The sequence below is a fragment of the Poecilia mexicana genome, unplaced genomic scaffold (assembly GCF_051168715.1).
Source record: "Poecilia mexicana isolate PSO_F unplaced genomic scaffold, ASM5116871v1 scaffold_1, whole genome shotgun sequence".
Taxonomy (NCBI): Eukaryota; Metazoa; Chordata; class Actinopteri; order Cyprinodontiformes; family Poeciliidae; genus Poecilia; species Poecilia mexicana.
In genome coordinates, this window is record NW_028263370.1 from 14,378,300 (window position 1) to 14,405,605 (window position 27,306).

Here is a 27,306-nt window from a genome sequence, read left to right on the forward strand (position 1 = left end):
TCATTCGATGACTGGGTTGTAAATTCTTTATGCTGACACAGAGCCTTTCACATTCGGTTTGGTTCTGATTGAAGTAAAGACAGCTATTAGTTCTCATCATACCACATATCCGCCCAGTGATCTCCTAAAAAGGAAGCGTGCTTACAGGTTTGACTTCCCCCGCTGCTCTGTCTTCAAGAGGATGTCAGATGCATTAAGAAAACACAGAGAGAGGAAAACAGGGGAGAGAGAGAGAATGAAGCATATGTTTGGAGGTGCCTTATTTACTTCAGTCAGTCTTCTTTTTGGGTCAAGGATGCCGTGTGTCAGAGGTCGCTCACTCTGGCTTTATCCCCCTATAATCGCTTTCTTACAACTTCTGGGTAAGCATTTCAACAGAAATCTGTTTGAAATTTGATCTTTTCGTTAAAAAAAAATTCTGTTTGTGGGAGAAAACTTATGTCAGTACTTTTCTATTATCGACTGACAATGAAATATATTACGGTAAAAAAAAAAAAGTTCTATGGTTTAGTGTTCTAATTTTCATCTGAAATCGTCTGTTTGGATCAACTTGAACATCCGTTGAAGTAATCCTTTATTTCCACGTTTGAAGATGATGTTATTTCTTAGGGGAAGTTGGGTAAGTCGTATTTTATCTTTCCATCATACAGAAAGAGTGTCAGCCTCCACTTCCTCTCCCACTCTTCCAACACCTACCTTGGACATCTACTCAAGGTCAGGAGACTCAGTGGTCCTAGTCTGCCGAGCCCCCAGGGGCCACAGTGGCATTGTGTTCATGTTGTACCGTGACACCAAAAAAGTAATTTGAGTTTTTTTTTTCTTTTATTAAATTAAACAATTAAACAGTTTCATTATGTGAAGCGCGTTTGACATATTCTGTGATTATATTCAGTGTACTATTTTCTCATTTTATTGAGATGGACTCGCGTGAACTGCACTACGCAGTGGAGCAAGTTCACTTCACCGTCAGGACCGATGAACCAGATTCAGGCCAGCAGCATCTTTACTGCTGCTTGTACAAGAACCAAGAGGGACTATACAGTCTGTTCAGCCCCTACTTGCAACTAAAGGAACAAAGAGGTACTGTTTTACAACTTCCCCATTTGATCAACTGCTAGCAGCCCTGAAAATGAATTAAGCTCTCCCTCAGCTTTTCTCATTTTTGAGTAAAAAACGTTTTGGTGTCAAGTTAAGAATACACATTTCTGTTCTTTATTTCAACCCACATGGTTTATTTCTGCGGCGTTAAAAATACCACTGTTACCTGTTCAGCTGTGAATTATATGGAGAATGAATCTGAGTGTTAAGTAGAAATCTGAATGAGTCACGTGGTTTGCAGGTTAAATGTGCAGTCGGTTGAGATTCTACACATGGTGCAAAATAAACACTCCCATCCGCTCTACAGTAACCCCAAAAAACACACTTCTGCATGCAGGTGCTGTTTGTGGTCTCTTATTGTCCTCAGCTCTGTGGGTGTGGATAGCAGTAGTAACATCCTGCACTTCATATAGAAACTACACACACCCACAGATACACACACACGCAGACAGACAAAAAGATCAAACACTGGTACTGGTTTCCACTACTCCCACTCACAAAGGGAAGTTTGGTTAGGAACTAGGAATATGGCAGTATTGTAGATATAACACACTTCATCCATGTATTGTCTCAGTTGCAGAGGGGGCTGGTGCCTCTACCTCCAGCAGTGACTGGATGAGAGGTGGTGCTCATCCTGGACTGCTGGGTCCAAATACTGATATGTAAAACCAAGTAGGTCACAAATAACTTGCCGTTGTATCGATGGTCTAATGATCAATTCTCTGATGTCTGGTTGTGTCCCAGATACCTCACAACATGCAGCAGTACAACCTTGATCACTCTATTTTTATTTTTATTTTTATTTTTTTTAACAGGCAGTCTCTGTTAAAATTGCTGGAAACAGATTTTTATAATAAGTCAAAATTTTGATCAAGTCTTGCTCCAGCACAGAGTTTCCTTACCCTTAAAAGGCCAAACAGATATTATAATTAGAATGATAATCTATATGGTAAAGACAGCACCATCCGCCTACTGAATTCATTTTGACATCAACTGGCAACACACTCTGGCTTAAAGTTTAAAAGTTCTGCTCATTGATTAAAACAAAGTCCTATACTCCATCAATGAATGTTGGATATGCTTTGTTATATCTCACTTAGATTACAGCAATGTTCTGTATGCTGGTTCTCTTTTGGACCGGCTTAATAATGCCCTCCTCCCCTGCTCCTGCATCCCAAAAACAGGCTTAGTGGTTCCTGGTGGTTCATTGTTCATACAGAAATATGGGCTTAACAATAAACTGTTACATCTACTCAAAGGACATTACTTTCAAAAGGTAGATTTTATATTGTGTTTTATGCATTTTTTTGTTTGTTTGTTTGTTTGTTTGTTTGTGTAGCATATTTCAGCAGCAAGTTCAGATTTTAGGGTTCATGTTTTGCAAATTCGTACATTGTGCGACACTGGTGTTGTTTTGACTGTGCTTCAGAAATACACTTTGACTGGTCAAGATAACATTTCAGTGTTTCTCTGTTTTATGTTTTTGTCCAAACAGCTGACGCCCCGACTCCTCCCATTTCTTCGTGTCCCTCTCCGGTCTTATCCGTGCAGCCCTCCGATGGTGCGGTGACCCTGGGAGACACGCTCCACTTCCGATGTAGCGTCCCAACTCACTCGAACCAGTTACAGTCGCAGTCTAGCAAGCCTGCAATGTTTCTTTTGCTGAGGGAGCAAACAGGGATAACATCTGTCATCCCGCTGCATCAGGCCAGCCAAGTGTCAAACCCTGAACCACAGCCAGGGGTCTTCAATGTGGGACCAGTAAGAGGAGGCGAGGAGGGGCAGTACACCTGCCTCTACCAGATCAACAGTAAAAAGGGATTGGTTAACTCATCTGTCAGCAATGTGGTGCAAGTCACAATTAGAGGTGAGGATTTCTGTTATTACTTCAGCAACCGATGTCTAGCCAATTCACAAGAACACCTTAAGGCAGAGGTCTCGAAACTTTTGCTCTGAGGGCCAAAATCATGAATTTGAAAACACATTGGGAGACTCAAAAATATGTTCTTAGGTTTTCAAATACATTTCTTGTACTTTGTTTTTTTTTTCTTTTTTTTTTGACTGCCTAGTAAAAAAGTAAATGTGCAAAAGTTTATTGAAAAGAACAATATATACTTGTAGGAGAGGGATCTAAAAATCAGAGATTCAAAACACATAAAGAGTCTTTAACAGCTGTGTTTTTAACAGACAGGCATTTCTGCATTGATTGTAGGTTAGAAATTTTTTTTTTTAATCAAAGTTCTACAACAAGAATGGTTTTGTACATTTCTGCCACATTGGTAAATCACTTGGTTCATACATTTATTTTTTTGATAGTAGTCTGGTCTCAAAAGACTAGATACAAAGTTTGAATGATGGAGAGATAGAAATATTGACAGAGTTGAAGCTAAAAATTCAAGGATAAGATAATCATTTTTATTTACACAGATTTAGAAGTCTCTCTGGTATGTAGTTTTACAGGTTTATTGTTGACTCGGAGCATTTTGCTACATTTTGCTCCTAGGTGTGCTTCCTGTGCCCTCCCTGGTTCTCCAGCAGCAGACAGACGTGTGGCATTTGCTCTGCACAGGATCCCCTGCATATCCTGGTTCTCTGTTCTCACTCTACGTTGCTGACAGCGAACTTCCTGTGGCAACTTACCGTGCAAAAGCTTTGCAACATCAGGTCACATTCCCTGTGCCTGTCCAGGATTCACCAGTGACCTTTTATCAGTGCCAGTACAGGGCTCCGTTGGGAAGCACGTGGAGCCTCTCTGAGAAAAGCGTCCCTCTGGCTTTAACTACAGGTACAGACCTGCTGTGCCACTATGTGCAGTGTTTTAGATGTTTTGATTTTTGACAGTTTCTTTTCCTGCATTTTTCAGGAAATTCCCCTCCAACATCAAAAGGTAATTTCTCATTTGTTAAATCATTAAATGGGAAAGGATAGGGGAATATCTGCAGCCATGTCAGATATGAATGTATCTTTTAGCTTGTATTTAAAATGTTACTTTTCTCCTTATTTTTTGGACAATGGACGATGTGTGTGTATGTGTGTGTGTGTGTGTGTGTGTGTGTGTGTGTACCAGGTGTGGACTGGCCTCTTGTACTGGGCTCCTTCTCTGCAGCCGTATTATTTCTCTGCTCGGCGGTTTTTGTGGCTGTGCTGGTTAAGAGAAAAGGTAGATTCCACAAGAAACTCCTCTTCCTTCCTTAAACTTTCTTTTCTTCATTTGCTGAAGTCGTAACATCTCACATTCTCTCATTTTCACTTCCCATAAGTCAAAGCAGCTGCCAAGGAAAAGAAGAGAAGGTAATTCGCAGCCCTAATGGATGCTGCAAAGAGCACACAGTTTCTTCACAAAATGATTGTACATTTTTGCATCGCAGGAACAATTGTCTTCCTCACACATACATCATTATGCATATCTTAAAATGAAAACCAAATGCAAATACGTTACATAAATTCAGATTGCCATTGCTCATAGGTGTGTTTATAATAAGTGGTGCCCTTTTCGCTCTGTTTCAGGCAACAAGCACAGTTCTGGACTAAAGTGCACGCTCGAGACCACATTGTTGGTAAGTTCTCTTCTTCAGAATGTCATTTCCCCTTTACTATGAATGACTCAGAGCGTTTCTGCTCATTTTTCTGTCCATTTGCTTGTATAAGAATAAAACGTAAAGTCCCAACTGCATTGGAACAACACATGCTGAGAGGGTTTCTTTTAAGTGTATGTGATTGTTTTTTTCTTTGTTTTTTTCAGATCTTACTCTCAGGCGTACAAGTTTTGATTCTCAGGTATTTTTTTTTCTTCTTTTAAATTGAAACAGGAAGTAGATAAAAATCTGAGTAGTGTGGCACAGATTTGATTTTCAGCTTTATTACCATGACACCCCTAAATAAAATCCAGTGCAACAATTTACTTTCAGGGATTACATAATTATTACATAGAGACCACCTCAGAATAAATAGTTTACTATAGAACACTGATGAACACAGCATCAGGAGCAGAGAGGAGTCTGATGTTAGCTCTAACTGTGGCGATCCACATCTTAGATTGGAGAATCAAATGACAGGACAACTGCATGTTCTGCACAAATCAGGTTTTTATGGGCAGTGACAAGAAGAGAGCTTTTGCTAAAAGGAAGCAAAAGCTGAGGTGGGAAAAGATGCTCACAGATGTTTCCTATCCAACATGGCTGATCATAAGCTATGCTTCAAAGCTGGTACTTCAAAAGACTTATTAAAGGGAGATTCAGTCGAATAGAGACTCAGAAGACTAAATCCAAATACATGCCAGATCTTTAAGGTTTTTTGTTTTGTACTTTTGAAAACCATAGCATTTTGCCTTCAATGTCATAATATATTTTGGTCTATATAAAGGAAAACAAACAATAAAACATTTACTGTTGCAGCTACAATGTGCAAAGGCAATACTTAATAGAGATTAATGTGTCTGATTTTGATGCTTAATAGGATCCATTTACAGGAAACCTGATGAATCTTGTGATTTGTGAGAATTTTCCTTGGTTTTGGAAGATTTCAGCACACTTTCACTGTAACAGAAAAGAGGAAGTTTCTCCACTTCTTCAGTCGGAATTTGTGGTATTTTTGTGGCCTCAGTTTGTGGATTTTCCATACAAACAACAGTAAACTTTCCCGATCTCTTTGCTGTAAACACACATTAATCATTACAAATCAACCAATCGCCCTTCCACAACATATTTTAACTCAAACTTGGGCACACATCATTTTTCATTGGTGCTGTTGTGCACGGTTAGCACATTCTTCTCGTTAGGTGCAATTATTTTCATTAATTAGCTTGATGAAAGGCTCTCATCAGACTAAAGGCTCTGCCTCCCTGTGCAGAGCTCCTCAGCAGGCATCATAAACAAGTGAGTGCAGTCGCCAGCTGGGTTTCCCTCATGCTAGAGAGCAGGAATGTTTTCAGCAGAACAAAAAAAATGATTTTTAGGTGTATGCTTTATGTCTTGCATTAATGCGGTGTTGTTGAATAAACCAAAAAACGTGTTTGGATTTCCATGATGTTAATTAGACTAATTAGGAATAATCATTCCCAGGGCTGTTGCTGTGAAAGCAGAGACAGAATGACAGAGAAGTTTCTTTTCACATAAACAAAACAGTTATTTAAATATTTTCCCTTAAAAGCCCCACAGACCGTAAAACTGTCTGCTTTTTTTTTATTTTTTATGGTGGGATATAATTTGTAGTGATTTACGTGGACACAGGCTCCCGTCTGAACAACAGAGATCGTGGAATGAGGGATCATTAAAAGATTTGATTACTTTAAAATGTTTGATGACATGTCCTGGCTTTCAAAGTCCCTCACATTTCCCTCAGTTTTATCGTTACTGGCATTTTCTATTATAGACCAACACAAAGTAGAACATAATTGTAAAATAAACCAAATATACACATGCTTGAAAAAAAATAAAAATAAAACAAAACAAAAAAACTACGTCTCTCTGTCAGCTTTGGCAAGTAGTTTAAGCCCAGCCAGATTGGATAAAAAGCATCTGTGAACATCTATAAACACACACACACACACGCACACACACACACACACACACACACACATATATATATATATATATATATATATATATATATATATATATATAAATTTTTAGAGTAAATTTACCTGTTTTGTTTTCTTAGAGACTAAGCCCATTCTTTAAAATTTTTTTTAATAAATTCCCCACATCATGATGCAGCCACTATCATGTTTCACAGAGGGGATAGTGTGAGTTCACAGTGCAGAATTAGTACACATAGTGTACAAAACTGCATGATGCTGATACTGATACTGAGGTTACTTTACACACAGACAGACTCTGTTTACTGATTAAGTGGTGCTTGGAAGCAGTGGATTTTATTTAGAAGTATGAAAATAAAGAAGGCGGCATCGGACGAAGCTTTCTTTAGTACTTACTTACTGACTTCAGGAAATCTTAGTGATCATTTTCTTCCAGACCAAAACTAGATTTGATGTTGAGCTAAAATGTAGCATTCAGGCCTGAGAAAAAAAATAAAGAGTCATTTTGAACAGACATTGATATTTTAACACTTAAATATGTCGAATCTTAGTGTTTTACTTCTGTTGTTCTTTGTTACTCTGAAAGCATCGCAAACTTACTGCGGAAAGTGAGCGAACATATTTAGCTACGAAAGTAGTGGTGGGATATCAACCCTGCCTGCCACAGGAAATGACATACACACCTTGATAGGCTGTCTTATGTTTGTTTCTTTACAGGAATGGGCCTGTGGGGAAACAGAGACACCCTTCAGATCTTCTCTCTGGAGCCCCCTCTCTACTTTCACCACCCCAATGCATTAGAAATGTTTATTTCATATCTACCTGAGTGTATGCATGCGTGTGTGTGTGTGTGTGCGTGTGTGTGTGTGTGTGTGCATGCGTGCGTGTGTGTATGTGTGTATTTGGGAATTTACTCATGGTTTATCAATGAAGCAACAATTGGCATTACACAGCATGACAGGAAGGGGTCATTTCCTGTTCCTACTTTTGTCTTTTACGTGTAGGAGTTTTGTAAGATTATTTCTTCTTATATGTTTGTTTGTTGTTACTAAGACTATGAAATTAAATGCAGATTTTATTATCTTTTTTATAATGTTTACTGTACATTTTGTATTTTTCTCTATGACTCTAAAGATCCATTCATTAACAAATTAGTCTATATGTTGCATTTACTAGGAGCCATAAGTGAATTTAGAAATGGATTGATCAGAGTTTGGTGGCCAACTTCCGACCACCAGTTTCTTTAAAGTTTATATAAAACTCCTTCTCTTTCAACAATTTTTCTAGTCTTTCCAGCCAGGAGTCAGTATCAGTTATTTATATTAACCAATGTGTGTGTGATAGCCATTAGTTTAAAACAGTGCTTACTATTATTTAAGAAAAAAAAGAGTGAGCGTACATTTTCAGCAGTCTTTAGCATCATGTATTAGCACAATTAGCATGGTTAGCATTGCTTTTAATATTGGTTAAAAGCAGAAGACATACTGCTCTAAAGAGAGCACTATTCAAAATCACAGTCAAGGCTAAGAAATTAATATGCACTACACATCCAAGAGTAAAATGATGCTTTATTGAGATGCTGGGTTGCTGCAGAGGGCGCTGGGTTGCTGCAGAGGGCGCTGTTTCTTTACAGTTTTGATGTTATAAAAACCTTGCAGAACAACTTAATTACTGCCATTTGTCAAGCTGTTGTCCTTGATAGCGAATGACAGATCCGGTGGAACATTGTGACCATGACATGCATGAAGCCAAACAATCCTGTAAGTGTCATCCAATTACAACGTAATGTGATTACCTGGCTTTCGTTTTATTATGTGATAATAAGAGATTATAGTGTCTTACATCACAGTCTTTATACCTCTCCCAGAATACATGAGCCATGAGTGATGTAGTAAAAGGATGTAGAAGCAAGAAGCATGTAACTTTTTCATGTTGCGCAGTAACCGGGCAGAGAACGGCCCTCTTCCAACAGAAAAAAAAAGGCAGGTCCATGTTTTTATCATTTATCACATTTCCTGAGCCTCGCAGCTGCGCAAACCTGCCAGTCACTTCCTGAAAGGTGAAAATATTCACAGAAGACTGTTGAGTATGCTCTGCACACCTGAGTCATACGCTTCCTGTGTGGTCATTAACACATGTGGTGTTGAGATATTCAGCTATGATGTGATTAGGCTCATCTATATCTATTATAGCAGTGATAAAAAGGCAACAGGAATGTGAGTTTGATAAGTTTGTAGCAATGCACCACTAGCCTTATTGCTAGCCTGTAGCATTCTGTGAGTTAAGGACATACAATATTTTATAAATCACCCTCTAATCAATTGACATATATTTGTTTCAGTTTATTTATATTGCCTCAATTCACAGCAAATATTGTTTCAAGGTCATTTGGAAAAAAAAGGTCAATTCAAACTTCTCAAACATGTAGATTTAATGTCAGCTACATGCATTTCAATTTAAAACTAGCTATGTTTATTATTTACTGACTTGCAGAAATCTAAAAATGTTTAGTAAAAACATAACTTGAAGCTAATTAGACCATCTGATTTAGTATTTAAAAATTAGATAATTAAAGACAAAAAAATGTTATGTGCAAATTCTGGTATGAATGAGACAATGAAGTAACATAATTACCAAATAAATGTAGGAAGAAGAAAGACTCTCCTAAATAAAATATCTTTAACATAAAACTTAGGAAACCAATACTCAGCCTTTGTAATGTTTATATGTTAGAACAGGTTCAGGTCATTCTAGTGACAATATTTATTGTTTACTATATTGTCACTTGACCTCCAAATGGCACAACAGGCTCAGCAGACAGAAAATAACAGAGTTTGTGAACAAACAAGAAGTCCTGCTTTAATATAAAATGTCAGTATGTGTCTCTGTTGCGTATTTATGGATAAAACTATTTTGTTCTTCATTCAGTGAAGTTACTTGCAGTGGCTCGTGTAGCAAAAAACAATTGACCAATAAAAAGCTTTGTTCATACAAAAATATAGACTCAATAAACTTTTAAATACCTTAAAGATTGGGATTTTCAAAGCGAATATTTAGTGTGTCAAATCACTTGAACACATATTGTATTATTATACTTACTTGCACGACTTTGTTATTAAAAATAATAGCACAAGAAAGAGCAGTTTAGAATTGTATGGGCTGTTGTCATTTGTTTCCAGTTTAATATGTTTCACCTGGCTTTATGAAATATGTTTCACTTGGGATATTTTAGTGCGGCTTTAATATGCGCCCAAGTAATTCATCATAGCACCCGGAGCTAAAAGTAGACTTGCATGCAGCCATCTTTAAATGCATATTTACTGTGTAATAGCTGAGTTACTGTACTGTGCAGAGCTTTTAAGCCATACCTGGAAAAAAAAAAAAAGAATCAGTAGTTCTCTCGGTTTCATGAAGGTGTTCAGGGTTTTTCTTTTGATTGATTTTATACCTATTTTCTCTCCCAGCTTCGTATCTGACATGACTATCCATTGTACACAGAAAATGGAAGGATACCAAAAACTATTTGTTGCACATAATAGCTATGTGAAAACATGGCTTTCACAAAGCTATGAGGCATCACATAGCTGTGAGGCATCTTTCAGGTTGTGTTTTAGCCTGTTATGCTAAAACACAATGTTTAACTTATTACCCAGCGTGAGCTAAGTGCTCAGCTAATAGTTGTTTGAAAATCATCTTGTTACCTCTTTAAACCCTGAATGAAACAAAAATTACGTAATTTAAAAGCAACTCGGTAATAAACTGAAAACGATTTAAAAGCAGCTAAAGTTCAAAGAAAGCATTTGAAATGATTTGAACGACCCAAAAGAGATAATGTATTGAAAAATAGCACAAATAATGTTGGGCTCCCTAGAAACAAAGAGTACAAGTAAAAGAGAGATGACTCATTAGAGTCTGTACTGTTTGCAGTGTGAGGGTTCAGGATAACAATAAAACAGAAAGTTTGTTTTGGTTCTCTCAGCACCTCCCTCCTTCATTACTGCTGGGTGGTGAGTTCTCGTGAGATCCACACTGAAAGTCAACAAAAAAATGCAAGTTGAAGTGAATTGTCTGGTTAATCTCTTTGTTATGGTAAACCTGCTTAAATAGAAAGTTGGGCCCTCCTGTCCTTCAGTCTTTGTTAGGTGTTAGTCATATAATTGCATGCGTTCAGATGAATGTGTGTGTAAACATTTCGTAGACTGGGTTTGTTGCTTAGTGTTTGTGATCCTTTCTGTCTGGGTGGTGTAAACTTTAACTGTGCTATCAGAGTGTAATTGCGGTGGGGAGTGTCACGAGGACGGGCGTGATGCTCCAAAGAATCACTCCTCTGACACTTAGGCTTCATTTTACAGATGTTCAACACCGAGTTTGAGTTTTTCAAAACCCAAACTGGGTTGGGCTTTTTCTTCTCTTATTTTTTGCTTTCTTCCTCCATATGCCGTGTGCTTTCACATGACAGGACTAATGCCTGTTTAAATTATTCTAATCAAACCCTTGCATTATACCACCCGTCTCTATCAATAAGACTGTGAGGTCATAAATTACTGAGATGGCTGTGTTTAATCTTGGTAGATTGTGGTTAATTTGTCGCATTTAATGTTATAATTATGGACTGGTTTCTGTAGTTATGATGCGTTTTCCATAATAATAGGAATAATGAGACACTATGAATATAATTTTTTTACAAAGTAAAATTGTGCTTCTTTAACTGTAAAAAAAATCAATTTTACATTTTGTTTTCTTTTAAAGGTTGACTTAGATTTTGTGGCTCTAAACTAATTTTATTTAGTGACAATAAGGACAAAAATGGCTCTTTGAATTGTGAAGATTTCAGACCCTCAGGTTTACATCCATGTCCTGGAACAGGACTGTCAAACTAAAATATAGTGGGTCTCCGGTAGTCATGGGGGATAGGGACCACAGCCATCTGCAAATGGCTAAAATCTGTGAATATTTGACACTTTGTCTAAGAACTTTTATTTATGAAACGTTTAATATAAATGCATGCCACAAAAAAAAATGAAAACCACAAAAATAAAATCTGTTCTGCTTCAATAGTATGCCTGAGGACAGAGAAAAAGAGCATTTTTATACAGAACAGGTCTGATAATCTTTTGTTTTTGTCGCTATAAAACTCTTTAACGTCACTAAAAATATTAAATCTTAAAAAAAACACAACATTTTAGAACATGATATTCTGTCACACTGCTAGATCCTGCAGTATGACTCATTAACAGGCTCTATTCTATCTTGCAAGTGTTAACAGTGAATTGAATTGGTCCACTCCCCCACTCCACACAATGACAGAAATCAGGTGTGTTGAAATTCATTTTTAGTGACTCAGCTTCAGCTATTTAATCCAACCTTTCACAAACTTCAAAGCAAAGAGCCACACCCACACACTAAGCATTGCTAGACATACAGAGCAACTTCCACTTGAAGGGAAATCAAACGAAGAATCTCTTTCATTGTCTTGTGAAAGCACACACACACACACACACACACACACACAAACACGCACACGCGATACAAAGTGACTGAAAACTGAAGCCATCTGTGCATGAAATTCAGGGTATTATCACTGTAGCTGCATTTACTGTGAAACTGACTCATTGGCACTCATAACAATGGATAATATTTGATCAGGCTTATGTTTTTTGCATTTTGTTGTGTTTTATATTTTTTTGTGATGCTAGTGTTCAACATGAGTTTTTATTGTTTGTAATGTATCCATTTGTGGCATCAGCTTTGTTTAGCGCTCAATATAAGTATACATCCATCTATCATCTACAGTATTTAATATTTTGATCATATGGTCCAGACATGATGTCACCTCTTTCTCTTTATATTTGGTTGGAGTTTGGGTTGTTTTGCACCCAAATTTTTTTGGAGAATTTGTACCCATAACTACTTGGACAAACTGATGGTGTGAAAGTAATTTTATGAAATCTCTTCATGTCTGCTGAAGGTAAATGTGGTAATGTGAATATTTGTCACTAGGAGGCCACCTGGGGTTGTTTTGGTTTGATCACATCAGATGTCATATATCTTCTGTTATATCTTATGTGACACAGACTTACAGCTTGTAGAAAAAAAGCATAATATAAAAATATAAAAAAAAAAAAAAAAAATATATATATATATATATATATATATATATATATATATATATATATATATATATATATATATATATGTATACACATTTAAACTACATTACAATCAATATTTTAACATTTTTATCATTATCTGTTCAGGAAATTCATCAAACCTCGTCTGAAACTCAGAGGATGTCAGACCTTTTCAGTGACGCCTCCCAAACGTTGGACGAAGCGTCCTGTAAATTAAGTCAGGCATCCTCATGTTCTGGTTTAAATACTTCTAGCTTAAAGTCTGTCTGCAAACATAAAGTTTAATATTTTCAATAAACTGTAGTTAGAAAATGCTTAGCTACAAATAAAATCAAACTAACATACATTTTCGTAAGGATATGGGTAATAAATGGTTTGTTACAACACTGAGTACAAAACTGAAGTAGGAGAGGGCAAAATGGGATCACAAATTGACTTTGGAGGAACTGAGCCAGAGCTATCAGCAGGACATGTAGAATTAAGAATAGATAAATTGAACTTTTCAATAAACAAATTTAAAGTGATTGTTTTACAGCGGAGGGTTCTGGAACCAAGGCAATTTCAATTTCCACCCTGTTATTTGTGCTATCAGGAATTGTCTTGTTGGAAACAAACAGCTTGTCCCCTGTGAATAAAGAATTAACCTTGGATATTAACATATAAGTTCTTCCTGTCCTTCATAAAATTACTGGTATGTGCACAATAAACTACAAATTGTGGTGCAGTCTTTATAAAATTCTCACCCCCTCTTGGCAAACATGTATTGTTGCACCAGAGGCTCGGGGTTGACTCTCTCATGATGTTGCTCCAACGACTTCATGCCAGCAGGAGTTTGGAAGGCAGTGATAGTGGCGATAATGAAATATCATGGAAATGAGTCTGGAGCTGAGCAGAAGATAGGTGCATGCATTTATTTTGAGGCTGGAGAGCCGCCAGATTAGATACCAAACGCAGAGATAAGATGGCTGGGTTGCAAATTCAGAAGAAAATTATCTTTGATGTTGAACTGGCATTGTTCTGATGTAACCTAACAATAAACATGTTGAGCTTTGAACGTTGATGAGTTCCTCTCCGAGGTATTTTTACTGCTTGCTGTTTCTTTTTGAGTGTATTCATCATAGCTGTGCAAGAGCCTCCGATAGAATACACTTTATAAGAGGTTTGTTTCCCTTGTTGCTTTGGTTCCGCCATAAAACTTTACAGGAAATATCGCTGGGCTGTGTCCAGTCCGAATGAGGGCATGAATTATTCACGGGACACAGGGAGGTCACAAAAGCATGCCCTCATCTCGTCTCAATGCAAACGTAAACAAAGAAAGGCCCAGCAGGGTTTCCACCAAAACTGTATCCACGGTGACACGTCTTTGACCACAAACAGTGAAACCGAGCATAAAGCACGCAGCTCTGCAGAGGGTGCTTCTCATTTGTGCTGCGGACAAAGATTTCCTGACCTCAGTGGTAACTCTGTTGATAGAAGACATATCCGAAGAGAGCCGGGCTGATACAGCGTCACTCTTCGCTTTAGCTTCATTCCGAAACATTACGCATATATGCTGACAGCTGTGCACGTTTTGCAAGCAAAATGTGATCCGTTTCATAACAAGTCTGGCGCCATTTCAGCTTTACTATTGTAGCATGTAAAAAAAAAAGAAAGACTTTTATCTGAAAACAACAAGATTTGGTTTGTTTCAGTACTACTGTATTGTCCAAAACGTTAAATATGATGTGTCATAAATAATTGCGGCTGTCGAGCCTCTTCCCACCACATGCACCAAAGATATTCAAATATGTACATACACCCTCAACATTTAGAGAATACAAAAGCGTCGGTTAATGCTCCATGGAGGCTGAAAATGATAAAGATGGATACTTCTTCTCCTAACCTAATCCTCTAACAAACAATTTTAATGTCCTCTCATGTACTACCTGCTTAAACCTAAATAAACAATAAAAACCGTGAGCAACAGAAAAAGTAAGCTGCTAATCAAAGGAAACAAAAAGTAGACCTTATCCTGCTTTATACACGTATGAGGAGCTTTTTGTTCAATCAGAGGTGAATAATAAAGCCGAAGCGCATTGTTTGTGTTTTTTTTGTAAAGACACTTGCAGCTCTGATGAAAAGGCGGTAATTGTTGTTTAGGGAATAGGAACGGAAGGAGTTGGTTATCTCCGTATTGATTTCTGTTCCTCTTTTTTTTCTTCTTCGCTTGAAGATCACAAGCGACACCAAACAAGCAAAGCACCCATTACACTAGAAGACATATTCACAATTCGTTTTGTTAGATGATAAAACGAATAGTTTAACAGAGAAAACAAGAAGCATGAAAAAAAGGATTTGTTTCATTATTTTTTAAAAGTATTTCCATGGACTTTGTTATAAATACAGTTTCCTCGTACATTATTCAGAAAATTAACAGTTCTAACTTTTTAAACCAAAATGTTACACTTTATTATTACTTAAGAAAATCAAAATCAAAAGACCTCCAACTTGATTTAACTGTTGCTTTCTTATAATTTGTTTGGTCTCTATTGAGTTATTTGTCACCTTCATTTTTTCCTTAGCGATATATATATATATATATATTTTTTTTTCTTTTGTCTTTGCAGCATCAGAAGCAGGCCAGCAGGCAACACAGTGGCTTGTCTCACAGTTTTTCTTCTCTCCTGTCGTCTGAAGAAAAATGCAGCGTTTTCCTTCTGCTGCCATTTGTCTTGCTCCCAGCCTGCCTGGCCCCGTTTTCTCGCCTTAATCCTCGACGTCTTTCTGATTTGCTTTATGTTACTTCCTTTTCATCACTGATGCTGCTGCCTCCCGTTTCATGTTTCCTCCTTCTTCACACCGATCATTTTCTGTTTTGATTTCATCCCATAATTAAAAAAAATGTAGGTCTCTGTGAACCCTCCCTGATCCTCAGTCGTCTTCCAGGTTGTAGTTGTTGATCAGGCCCGACTCCCACAGCTGCACTAGAGGATTCTTTTGTCTTGGAGTTCTGGGACTCTTGCGAACCTGGATGGAAAACAGATTAAGATAAACAAATAAGCTATATGGTCCAGCAAAACGTGAGGCAGTAATGTTAAGTGATAGGAAAAGAAGATGGGGTTTCCCAAAATCTTTCACTGAAAATGACAATCCACCTAAACTAAGGGATCATCAGACCAAAACAGCATTAATCAGAGGCTCATAATAACTCTGGAGGACGAAGCCATGGCACAGATGTGAGAATTCACTGTCAAGACAACAACTAGCCTTGTTTTGTGAAGGGGTGCAAAAAAAAAAAAATGCCCTGATTGAAAAATATCCAAAAGGAGTTTCACTTAAAGTTAGCTAAAAGCACAGACACAGCATTGGGCAGATGCATCCTTATTGAACTTTAAGGCCAATATGAGTGGAAGAACAATCTCCACAGCGAAACATAGTACTACATCCTCATGGTTTGGAGACGCTTTTCTTCAGCAGTGACAGGAAAATTGGTCAGAGATGAGACAAAGATGAATGGAACTATATACACGGCAATCCTGGAAGAAAACTGTGGTGGCTGCAGAAGAAAAAAAAGGGGAGGTGGGGGAAGAGTTATCTTCCAGCAGGACACTAAACATACAGCCAGAGCTACAATAGCATTGTTTACATCAAACCATATCCATTTGTTAAAATGTCCCAGTACATGACAGGTTTTGAGGATTAAATCCAAGTGACAGTGTGTGGCAAGACGAAACATTTGGTATTCACACATTTTCTAAAGAAAAACAGTGAAAAATCCATCGCTGGATGTGCAAAAATGGTGCCACGCTTTTCAAACGTTTATCACTGCAGCATCAGATCTCAATCTTTGGTTGTAATTTGACAAAGCGGGAAAATACTGAAGGGGTTGAACAGTTTTGCAAGGCACTGTAAAGGCAATAACAGAATGAAGGTGCTTCTTCTACAGCCCATCATTCTGTAACAATTCAACACTGAGCAGGAGTTAATGCAACTTTGATCCTAGGCCATGTTCAGTATGACTAAGTCAACAATTAGGGCCAGTCTCTCCTGCAGAATCCCGACTTCATCCTTAAACTCATATCGGACGAAAGCCGCAGGCATTAAGCAAATAGGGAAGGAGAGTCAGACGAAGAAAGGGAGTAAAATGCTCATGCTGATGTCAGATCAAACCATGCAGCTAAAGCCCCACACCTTAATGCCTCGCCAAATTAAACAGCAGTACTCAGGTGTAATCACAGACACATTCGTTTCAGAGAGATTTAGAGCCCAGGAGACAGGTTACAAAAGTCAATCATTACAAAACGACTCCCCTTTTCTCCCTTCTGGAGTCGAATGCACGCGCACACACACGTGTACACACACACACGTGTACACACGTAATCCCACTTTCCACACTCCATGTTTCCTTCCCTCTCTGTCTCAGTCGTAGGGCTGCTTGCCTTCTTCCCTTATCTACAAAGATAAGTGCCTTGCTGTGTCTTCAGGACCTTATCAGATATTTGTGTCCCATATTTGGCGCAAAAGAAACGCTGACATCTTCCCAAGAGGTTTTGAAACGTGATAATTATATATTAAAGTCCAGAGCAGTTACGGAAATGTTCATAATCATGCTGCTAGGAGACTGCTTTAGCCCCCAATGCATAGTTTTAATTAACACATAAACACAGAGTTAGAAAAGCTTGATTTTGTTTTTCTGTGCAGCAATCGAGAGAGACTCTGGGAGACAATTTGCCTACATTTTCATGTTCTTAGCAGAGTGCCCCAGCCATTTATAAAGTGGAAAACCCTTATGAGCAGAGAAGCAAGCAGTGGTGGAAGGAAGGAAACTAAAATGCCAACACACCTCTGTGTGGAAAATCTTTTCCTCTTCACTCTGGCCTGGCGGTGGCACAGACACCTGGTCCACTGTCTGCCGTCCTGCAAGACACAGAAACAGTTATTACAGGATAAACAAAAAGCACAGCGTGGCACAATGGTTCCTATCAGGCTGACCCTGCTTACAGTACTGCTTAATGAGGAGGCAGTAAAAATAGAGTGACTATCATGAGAAGAATTTCACTGACCACCAATATAATTGAAACCAATTATTGCAGTAGATACTAAGGAGCATACAAAGGTTGCACAGTTAAGAAATGTTATGTAATGTGCAATGCGTCATGGTCATATAATTGCACCGCGACACACCCTGGTCATTTTCTGCCACCTTTCATTGAAACTGAAATGACTGCTGTCTTCTTTTATTCATTAACCTTTTATTCCAGAAATGCAATCAAACATAAAATGGAGCTGTGGTTTCCAGCCCTCAGTTTCATGTCAGATCAGCAGTCAGAACTTGTTTTAAAGTGGCTCTCGTTTCATTTAACTATTACAGAGGACAATGGGAAGAGGGCTAGTGTTTCAGTACCCTAAGAGTTCCTCGGACACTGAAACCTGAAAATGTCTCCAATAAAAGGAACATCTGCTTATACCCATTTCACCCATTTCTCTGTCTGTCACATTCTTTCAGTTCCACCCTCAACCCCATTTTGCCTCATCTCTCTTCCTTCTCTCCCTCATTCACCTCCTTCTTTGTTTCACGTTGCATCTCTGAGTTAGACTCAGAAAAAGCCAATGTTCAGAAGACTGCCCCCCTACTCTGAGTCTCCTCATCCCAAGCCTTCATCAGCAAGTCTCCCCAGGTGACCCTTCATCTCGCCCTGTCCATTCATAACATCCTCTTCGTTCAATAAATCTTTAACTCAATACCTTTGTGGTGTTGTCCTTCCAAATGAAATCCTATTTAGTTTCTATTATTATACACCTTTCTGGTGAAAAAATGTATCATCGTCAACCCTGGATTTGAATGTGAGTGCTTTACGCTAAACACCCTGAATATATGGCCCATTTTGTTGACAGTGTAGCCTATTAAAGATGTTACCAGGCTGGGTGAGAACATTTAATTTCATTTCATTTTATTAGCATTATGTAGTGTAGCAACATTTTGACCAAAAAACAAAACAGATTAATTTAACTGTTTAAAGTTTTCTTGTTTTTGTCTTGTTGCTATTGGTTCAACTTTTGTATTGGTATTTATTTCAAAGTCCATTCATTACTGTACATATAAAGACGATTGGTGGAGTCCAACCCATTCCAACATGTTTGGACCTCGTCCAGGCTTATGATCACCTCTGCCTTTTTTTTTAGAAGGTCTTCAGAAATTTCTTTCTCTCTGTTTTTGTGCTCGTCTTCATCAGCTTGTATCATCCCACCTAACTTTAGTTTATGCTTCATATTGTCAGGGCCTGTAAAGAAATCAATCAACAGCTCAAGTATCAGAAGTTTTAAAGATATTCTTTAAGATATAATATTTTGATTAAACCTGGTGATCCTAAGATCATTAATTTTATTGCTTACTGGCCTGATCAAAGATCAAAGGATGATCTTGGAAGAAGATCCCAGGCTGGTCAGTGTTATTTCTTTTCTTTTTGTCAACCCTAATTCTATGCTGAGCTACAGATAATACTCTGCCTTTACTTATTAATGAATTAAAACTTCAGATAGACTTTTGTTCAACAAACTACACTGCTTTCATACACAGTCAAACTGTATGACTCATGATTTTCCCTTTCACAGCTTCTGATGTTAGCTTGACAGGCCAGAATGCTAACCCTTGTTTGCAAATCTTTGATATTTTCCACTGATGTCAAAGGAATAGAGTAATGTGGTTACAAAAGCAGTTGCAGAGTTTTCCCTGACACATGCAGAATTGGTTTTTACAACAATTGATCCACTAACCTTCATATAGTCCACTGTTACCATTGGGAAGCGGACTGGGAGCTGGGATTTCTTCTTTTGAGGGGGATTCGGCACCATTGATTCCTCCATACAAGCTGAGCCGCAAAGTGTGAAGCTCCTTCTCCCTGTCTTTGGCCTCTTGGATATCCTGCCTCACTTTATCTAAATTAGCAGAGGAACGTAGCTTGAAAAAAGGGTTCCCCTTGGACGGTGACATCTCTTTCTCCTCCTGTTCCTTCTTTGCCTTCACCAGCCCATCATAGCTTCTTGTCTTTTCTGTCGAGTTGAAATCCTTTCCAGTTTCAAGAGCTGGACTGGCCTTTGCCTCTGCTTTGGCTTTGTAGTGTTTCTGTGCTGGAATGGTTCGGCTATTTTCTATGATGATGATCTGACAGCCGGTCCCCTCTGAGAGCTTTGGTTCTCTGAGACCAGAGCGGTCTAAACCTTTGACAGAGGTTTGGTTCTGTGAGGCATTGACCGTTGTGGGTTTTCTCTCCTTGTAGGTGGTATGTTCTGGGGTGGATGTCCCAGATTCATCTTGACTCTCCAAAATTAAATTCAAATCTTCACTGCTACCGGACGACCAGGATGGGGTCTTACTTTTCGGTGAGAATGTCAATGGCGATTCTGGACATACCTGCAGGGTCTCAAAGAGCTGCTTCCTCTCTTTTATTTGGCGGACTGTGCCTTTGTCATAGAAGCCAGGGATTTTTCCAATCTTGACCAGGTCTTGCTCCCTCCGAGTCTCTTCGTGAATCTCATGCTGCATCTTCTTGCCTGCAAATTCCCTGTCCTTGTTCTGGGACCACTTGGGAGTGGAGGACGTGCTAAGACTTTTTCTGGAAGGAACTTCTATGTATTCTGGAGAGGTGCGCTGGTTCGGAAGTCCTCTGGATCTCCTCAGGCTTTGCTCACGCTCTATGGCCCGTCTGATCTCCCTCTCGATGGGGGTCTCTGAGGAGACAGGGCCCGGAGAGTCCGTAGACATGCTGGTGCTGCTGTCCTGTGTTCTGTATGAGTGGAAGTCTGCTGACACTCCGCTGTCACTCTGGCTATCATCATACGTGTCACTCCTCATCCTGGTGTCTCTGTTGGCTGTAGGAGATATACCACAGCTGTTTTCTGCCTTGGGCTCTTGTGTTTGGACTGCCTGGAGATACCTGAATAGCCCTCTGCTCTGTGACCTCACAGCCGTCCTGCTCTTTTCAACTCTGCTCTTATTCTGCCCTTTCACTCTACCTGTTTGCTCATTTTCACCCTCTGTCCTCTCCCCCACCCTGCTGCTCCTTTCTCTTGCAGCTGCAACGCAACTATGGCCTTGAGAGGCTTCCCCTCCCTGATTGGCCAGCTCCATGGCAACAGCCGAACCAGGTGGAGATCCCTGGCCAAACACCTGTTGTGCAGCTTCCTGGTTTAATCTCCTGGGACAGAGCTGAGACTGACTTTGTGGCAACACTGCCTCCTCCTGTCTGACTGAATCATCTGCAGGCAGGGCTGAGTCGGTCTCTTCAAGATTGGAACATGAAGGTTGGAAACCCATGCAGCTCATCTCACGTGCAGCAGATCGGTGCTGACAAGTTGTTACATCTCCACCTGTTCCCTCTTCTTCTTCACTTTCATCGGCGAAAGGAGGAGAGTTCAAAGTGTCTCTGTCGTCTGAGCTGCTCATGTCAGAGAGACATCGTCGGGCAGACTGAGACCCAGAAGTTTCAGTTTTATTGCTTCTAATGTCACCTGCATTCATTAGTGCTGTTGACTTCAACCATGATCTTATGTCTGCATCCCCATGAGCTGGCTCAAGAAGTTTGGGTGTCTCTGCGCATTCTTGAGTGACTTCATTTGGTTCGGCTTCACTGATCCACTCCCCCACCTCACCCTCCAGGCTGGAAGCCCCTTCTTTCTCACCACACTCTGCTGCTGATAAGGCACGGAGCGGCGGTGGAGGCGGGAAATCCTTCTCACAGAAATTATCTGCTTCTTTAGGTTCCTCCTGTGTATCTGAGAACTTTTTAGGCCTTCCTTCCAATTCTGTCACATCTTCTCGTGTCTCTCTCATAGGCCACTGAATAATATCTGTGGATTTCCGATTTTCAATTTTGATTACATCAACTATTTCTATTATCTCGGTTGTCTGGCGTTCTCGCGGAGCTTCAAGCCTGACTCCAAGCTCCGGGGCTTCTAAGTCCTCCTCAGGCATTGCCTTGGGGGCTTTTCTCTCTCGTAGAGGAACACTGTGGCCCACGCTTGCGCCCTCTTCACCCTGCATCTCAACTAGAGAAGTGAAAAGGCCTTGCTCCTGCCAGGTTGTGGGCTTTGTTTCCATGGCAGCACGACTGCTGATGTAAAATGTTCTGAGCAATCAGGTTGTTGGGCCCCAAGCCAGTCAGTCAACCCTAAAAGCACGGGGGAGCGCAGAGGGGAGAGAGGAACAGCATGGTGATTAGCAGAGTTTAACAACAGAACATTGTCAGCCACTTTTAATGCTATTATTGCAGTGCCTGCACCGCTGAATGAATCATCATCTGTTTTCAGTGTGACATTTATTGTGCAGAAATCCTGACATGCTGAATGCTATCTCTCATTTGCACTTTAATATTTCACATGGCCTAAGCTGATCACAGAGGGGCACACAGTTATAAAAAAGGGTTTTTAATCTCAATGGGATTCTTATCCTGGTAAAATAAAGGTGAAATAAAAAATAATAAAATAAAATTTCAGATGACAAACGTAAAAACTTCAGTTTCTATCTGGCATTTGAACAACATACCTCACATTGAAAGTTGTCAGGGGGGCTGAACTGATGTTTTGATACAAACAACTTGCTCCTTGTGTACCTAATTCCAATAAATACATTTCAACAAGCAAACAGTTGCTAAATAGTTAATATGTAAACGAGGATTAATCAGATGCCATTGCCTCAGAACTAAGTCGTGCTGTGGAAGCTGCTTTGTTGACTGTCAGATTTGTAAATATGCACAGCAACAAATAAATCAAATGTTATGTAGACTCCTCTGTGCCTGAATCGCTATGTCGATAACTATTTCTCAACATGATTTTTTGTTGTCTCATTTGTGTTGTGAATTGATTGTGATGGTTTGAGTGTGTTTATTCTCATGTGTTTGTGTCTGAACTACTGGGGACTACAAATAAAACGTAACCTTTTTTTTTTTTTTTTTTTACTAATTTGAGCGTGGCATTGTCCCGTTTAAATATAGCATTAAAATTATGAGCTTATGATCTTTCAACTACAGCTCAGCTGTAGCTCTTTTAATCATCATCTGGTTGACTTTTAAGGGCAACGAACTCAGCAGAGATTCACGAACAAACTGTCTACCTTTGTGCTGGAGTTGAGCATATAAAACCATGGTTACGTCTTCTTTTCACAGCCGAAAGAGCACCCCCGCTTTACAAGAGAGTGGCAGTAACGCCTCACAAGGCTTTGGCTTCAAGGCAGCGAATAAAGTTTTTTGCTGAGCACACCTTTCTGTAATCATCTTACAGGCTGGGGAATAGCTCAGGATAACACACACACACACACACACACCCCCCCTTGTCTGTATACACTACTGGGGACTAAAGACAAGACCATGCTTTCTGGGAACCCCCCTTTCTGAAAGTAGCACAGCTCTGCAAAAAATCAAGTAGCATGCTAGAGGGGCAGTGAACAAACATATCACTTAAAATTTGCAATAAGACTAACTAGAGTTCTCAACATGATAAGAACGTGGCTCTTGGGGACTTGTCAGGTTTTTAGTAATGTGTGGGGAAATAAATACACACTAATTCGTTTTTATTACATTCTTAGTACCTGTAGCACAGTTTCAGGTTCAAAATGCTTAGAGAGCCACTGCAATGCACAATGAAATCTACAATTTGGAATCAAGCAAAAAATAAATTGAGTGGGCACTCAAACTATGTTAAAATCTAGTATTGAGCAGCATACTGGAACCGCTTTGTTACATTTATTCTTTTAAAGAAGTTACATAAAAGGATTAAAATGATGCATACATTTCTACAGAATTTTTTTTTTCTTGCAAATTAGATCACAATTTTGTGTTCTTCTGATTGACTGTAAATCTCTTATCCAGGAACAACCTGTGATGATGAGAACTGTGAGGAGATGGGTTACAGGCAGCTGAAGAAGCCTTGTGTAATTGTTTTCAGGCCATCAACAGGAATGCACTCTGAGAACGTCAATCTTACCACGTTCTCAGAGTGCATTCCTCAGAATGGGAAAGACTAAATACATTTTTGCTTAAATAGAACCTCAAGAGAGCACTGAGATACATGCTCCTCCAGAGTCAGTGAGGACAAAAAATTAGTCAAGATTGTCAGAAGCAACTCAAAGTCAAGATTAAAGACTGTAAGAAGGCATAAAGGAGCACACTTGACACCAAGGTCCAGCAGAACAATAAATCAGAAATGAAAGAAATAAATAAATCACAAGCAGGAGGATCGAATAAACGAAAGTCTGGACAGAGCAATGACCTCAAGACATACTTCAAGAGGTTGAGTTCAATACCAGTTTTTAAGAGTAAAAAAAAAATATCATACATTAAATGAGTGGTCAGCAACACACAGGAAAACCGCATTGGACTTCACTCTTCTGATTGTTTTCCACTCTGTGCAGGGCAAGTCCCACTGCTGTCATTTTCGGGATACTGAGATAGTATGCAGTTGTTTTAAACACTTATCACAGTCTGCTTTCCCTTGAACTCAACAGGTGTTGATGAATTCCATCAAGATTTTTTTGACTGCAAGGACCTCTCTTTCATCTGAAGTTCCCTTCTTGCATGGTTGGCGACCTTTAAAACCAAAATAAATAACACATGTATAACAAATACAGCCCTGAAGTAATACAAGTAATTAAAGACGATGAAATGAAATTACCAAACCAAATCATACTTAGTGTTTAGTAAAATTGCAAAATACAATCATGACTAATTAGACCCATCATGCTAAAAAAAGATAAATACAACACCTAAACCAGTATCATTACAGAATTTTACTCATCATGGAAAGCTATTTTCTCAACAAAGCCAAAAAGAAACATTTGGAAACATTTAAAGTAATTATTAAAGTTGACAGAGCTAAGTTTCAAAATACATGAAGAATAATTCTTCATGAAAACAAATTGATACACAAAATACAACATTCTTGTTAAGTTCAAAGTTTATAGAGCATTTGAAGAAAATATTACATTTCTTCCAATATAACTGTACTGACAAATCTCTGAGACATCTCAGTTAAGACTAGAAGACCAATGACAAGAAGTTCTGACATAAATACCTTTTCCTTAGAGGACTTGGACTTGGGTGGAACTTGATCCAATGAGCCAACATGGTCAGCACCGACACCCTCAGTCATAATTGGTTCTTTGACAACCTTAGGAAAAGAAGAAAAGTGATTCTTAATACTGTAAAAAGACTGGCTTACATTTGGGCAAATCCAATGACCACCTAAACAACAACATATAAAACCATTGACTAATCAAAAGAAATGCAGCTGTTGATTAGCATGGTACATTGTTGATGAATCTTAGCTGTAATGTTCAACTAAGAAACCATTTCTGGTTCAGTTTATCAGCGATCCTTCATCAAAATGTCTAAAATTTCTGTACCAATTTGACCGGTTCAAATGTTTACCTAAGATGACATCACATAATTGGCCTGTAAACATGTCTGCATTGTATTTTCTGATTTGAAACATACATGTTGTCTTAAGCCAGGTATGAGCAATGCTACTGAGGGCAGACTAGATCTGTAGTTACACAAACAGAGTTAAAATATTTGACCTAAAGAAACCTCAAACGGGGTCCCCACTTGTACTGTATACCAGAAATGTGTGCATGGCCCCAAACAGCCAGTCCATGGAAACAAATACTTCAGCTGCTAAAGACCCCACAATGTAATCAAACCAGACTAGTGTGTGTTACCAGGACTACTCAAAGAAACCTGTTAAATTCAGAGCATTTGAGGAAAATATTGTATTTCTTCCAATATAACTGTACTGACAAATCTCTGAGACATCTCAGTTAAGACTAGAAGACCAATGACAAGAAGTTCTGACATAAATACCTTTTCCTTAGAGGACTTGGACTTGGGTGGAACTTGATCCAATGAGCCAACATGCTCAGCACCGACACCCTCAGTCATAATTGGTTCTTTGACAACCTTAGGAAAAGAAGAAAAGTGATTCTTAATACTGTAAAAAGACTGGCTTACATTTGGGCAAATCCAATGACCACCTAAACAACAACATATAAAACCATTGACTAATCAAAAGAAATGCAGCTGTTGATTAGCATGGTACATTGTTGATGAATCTTAGCTGTAATGTTCAACTAAGAAACCATTTCTGGTTCAGTTTATCAGCGATCCTTCATCAAAATGTCTAAAATTTCTGTACCAATTTGACCGGTTCAAATGTTTACCTAAGATGACATCACATAATTGGCCTGTAAACATGTCTGCATTGTATTTTCTGATTTGAAACATACATGTTGTCTTAAGCCAGGTATGAGCAATGCTACTGAGGGCAGACTAGATCTGTAGTTACACAAACAGAGTTAAAATATTTGACCTAAAGAAACCTCAAACGGGGTCCCCACTTGTACTGTATACCAGAAATGTGTGCATGGCCCCAAACAGCCAGTCCATGGAAACAAATACTTCAGCTGCTAAAGACCCCACAATGTAATCAAACCAGACTAGTGTGTGTTACCAGGACTACTCAACGAAACCTGTTAAATTCAGAGCATTTGAGGAAAATATTGCATTTCTTCCAATATAACTGTACTGACAAATCTTTGAGACATCTCAGTTAAGACTAGAAGACCAATGACAAGAAGTTCTGACATAAATACCTTTTCCTTAGAGGACTTGGACTTGGGTGGAACTTGATCCAATGAGCCAACATGCTCAGCACCGACACCCTCAGTCATAATTGGTTCTTTGGCAACCTTAGGAAAAGAAGAAAAGTGATTCTTAATACTGTAAAAAGACTGGCTTACATTTGGGCAAATCCAATGACCACCTAAACAACAACATATAAAACCATTGACTAATCAAAAGAAATGCAGCTGTTGATTAGCATGGTACATTGTTGATGAATCTTAGCTGTAATGTTCAACTAAGAAACCATTTCTGGTTAAGTTTATCAGCGATCCTTCATCAAAATGTCTAAAATTTCTGTACCAATTTGACCGGTTCAAATGTTTACCTAAGATGACATCACATAATTGGCCTGTAAACATGTCTGCATTGTATTTTCTGATTTGAAACATACATGTTGTCTTAAGCCAGGTATGAGCAATGCTACTGAGGGCAAACAAGATCTGTAGTTACACAAACAGAGTTAAAATATTTGACCTAAAGAAACCTCAAACGGGGTCCCCACTTGTACTGTATACCAGAAATGTGTGCATGGCCCCAAACAGCCATCCCTGGAAACAAATACTTCAGCTGCTAAAGACCCCACAATGTAATCAAACCAGACTAGTGTGTGTTACCAGGACTACTCAAAGAAACCTGTTAAATTCAGAGCATTTGAGGAAAATATTGCATTTCTTCCAATATAACTGTACTGACAAATCTTTGAGACATCTCAGTTAAGACTAGAAGACCAATGACAAGAAGTTCTGACATAAATACCTTTTCCTTAGAGGACTTGGACTTGGGTGGAACTTGATCCAATGAGCCAACATGCTCAGCACCGACACCCTCAGTCATAATTGGTTCTTTGACAACCTTAGGAAAAGAAGAAAAGTGATTCTTAATACTGTAAAAA

General features: G+C 38.9%; 2 protein-coding genes and 1 long non-coding RNA gene across 3 annotated transcripts; 2 read left to right on the forward strand and 1 right to left on the reverse strand.

Annotated features, from left to right (window-relative positions):
- Positions 1 to 7,727, forward strand: LOC106914980 (uncharacterized). The gene is made up of 11 exons (XM_014982263.2): positions 1 to 362; positions 651 to 799; positions 918 to 1,080; positions 2,594 to 2,965; positions 3,602 to 3,883; positions 3,962 to 3,985; positions 4,166 to 4,258; positions 4,359 to 4,389; positions 4,606 to 4,655; positions 4,841 to 4,875; positions 7,352 to 7,727. The coding sequence occupies exons 1-11, from the start codon at positions 182 to 184 to the stop codon at positions 7,433 to 7,435; spliced, it is 1,464 nt and encodes a 487-aa protein (XP_014837749.2). The 5' UTR covers positions 1 to 181; the 3' UTR covers positions 7,436 to 7,727.
- Positions 7,728 to 15,098: 7,371 nt separating this feature from the next.
- Positions 15,099 to 22,037, reverse strand: misp3 (MISP family member 3). Its single transcript, XM_014982182.2, has 3 exons — positions 19,519 to 22,037; positions 17,588 to 17,661; positions 15,099 to 15,771 (listed from the first exon to the last, which is right to left on the reverse strand). The coding sequence occupies exons 1-3, from the start codon at positions 21,839 to 21,841 to the stop codon at positions 15,676 to 15,678; spliced, it is 2,493 nt and encodes an 830-aa protein (XP_014837668.2). The 5' UTR covers positions 21,842 to 22,037; the 3' UTR covers positions 15,099 to 15,675.
- A 505-nt stretch (positions 22,038 to 22,542) lies between these two features.
- Positions 22,543 to 24,921, forward strand: LOC148161109 (uncharacterized). Its single transcript, XR_015762682.1, has 2 exons — positions 22,543 to 23,682; positions 23,735 to 24,921. It is a non-coding gene; the product is annotated as an uncharacterized LOC148161109 (long non-coding RNA).
- The last annotated feature ends 2,385 nt before the right edge of the window (positions 24,922 to 27,306 follow it).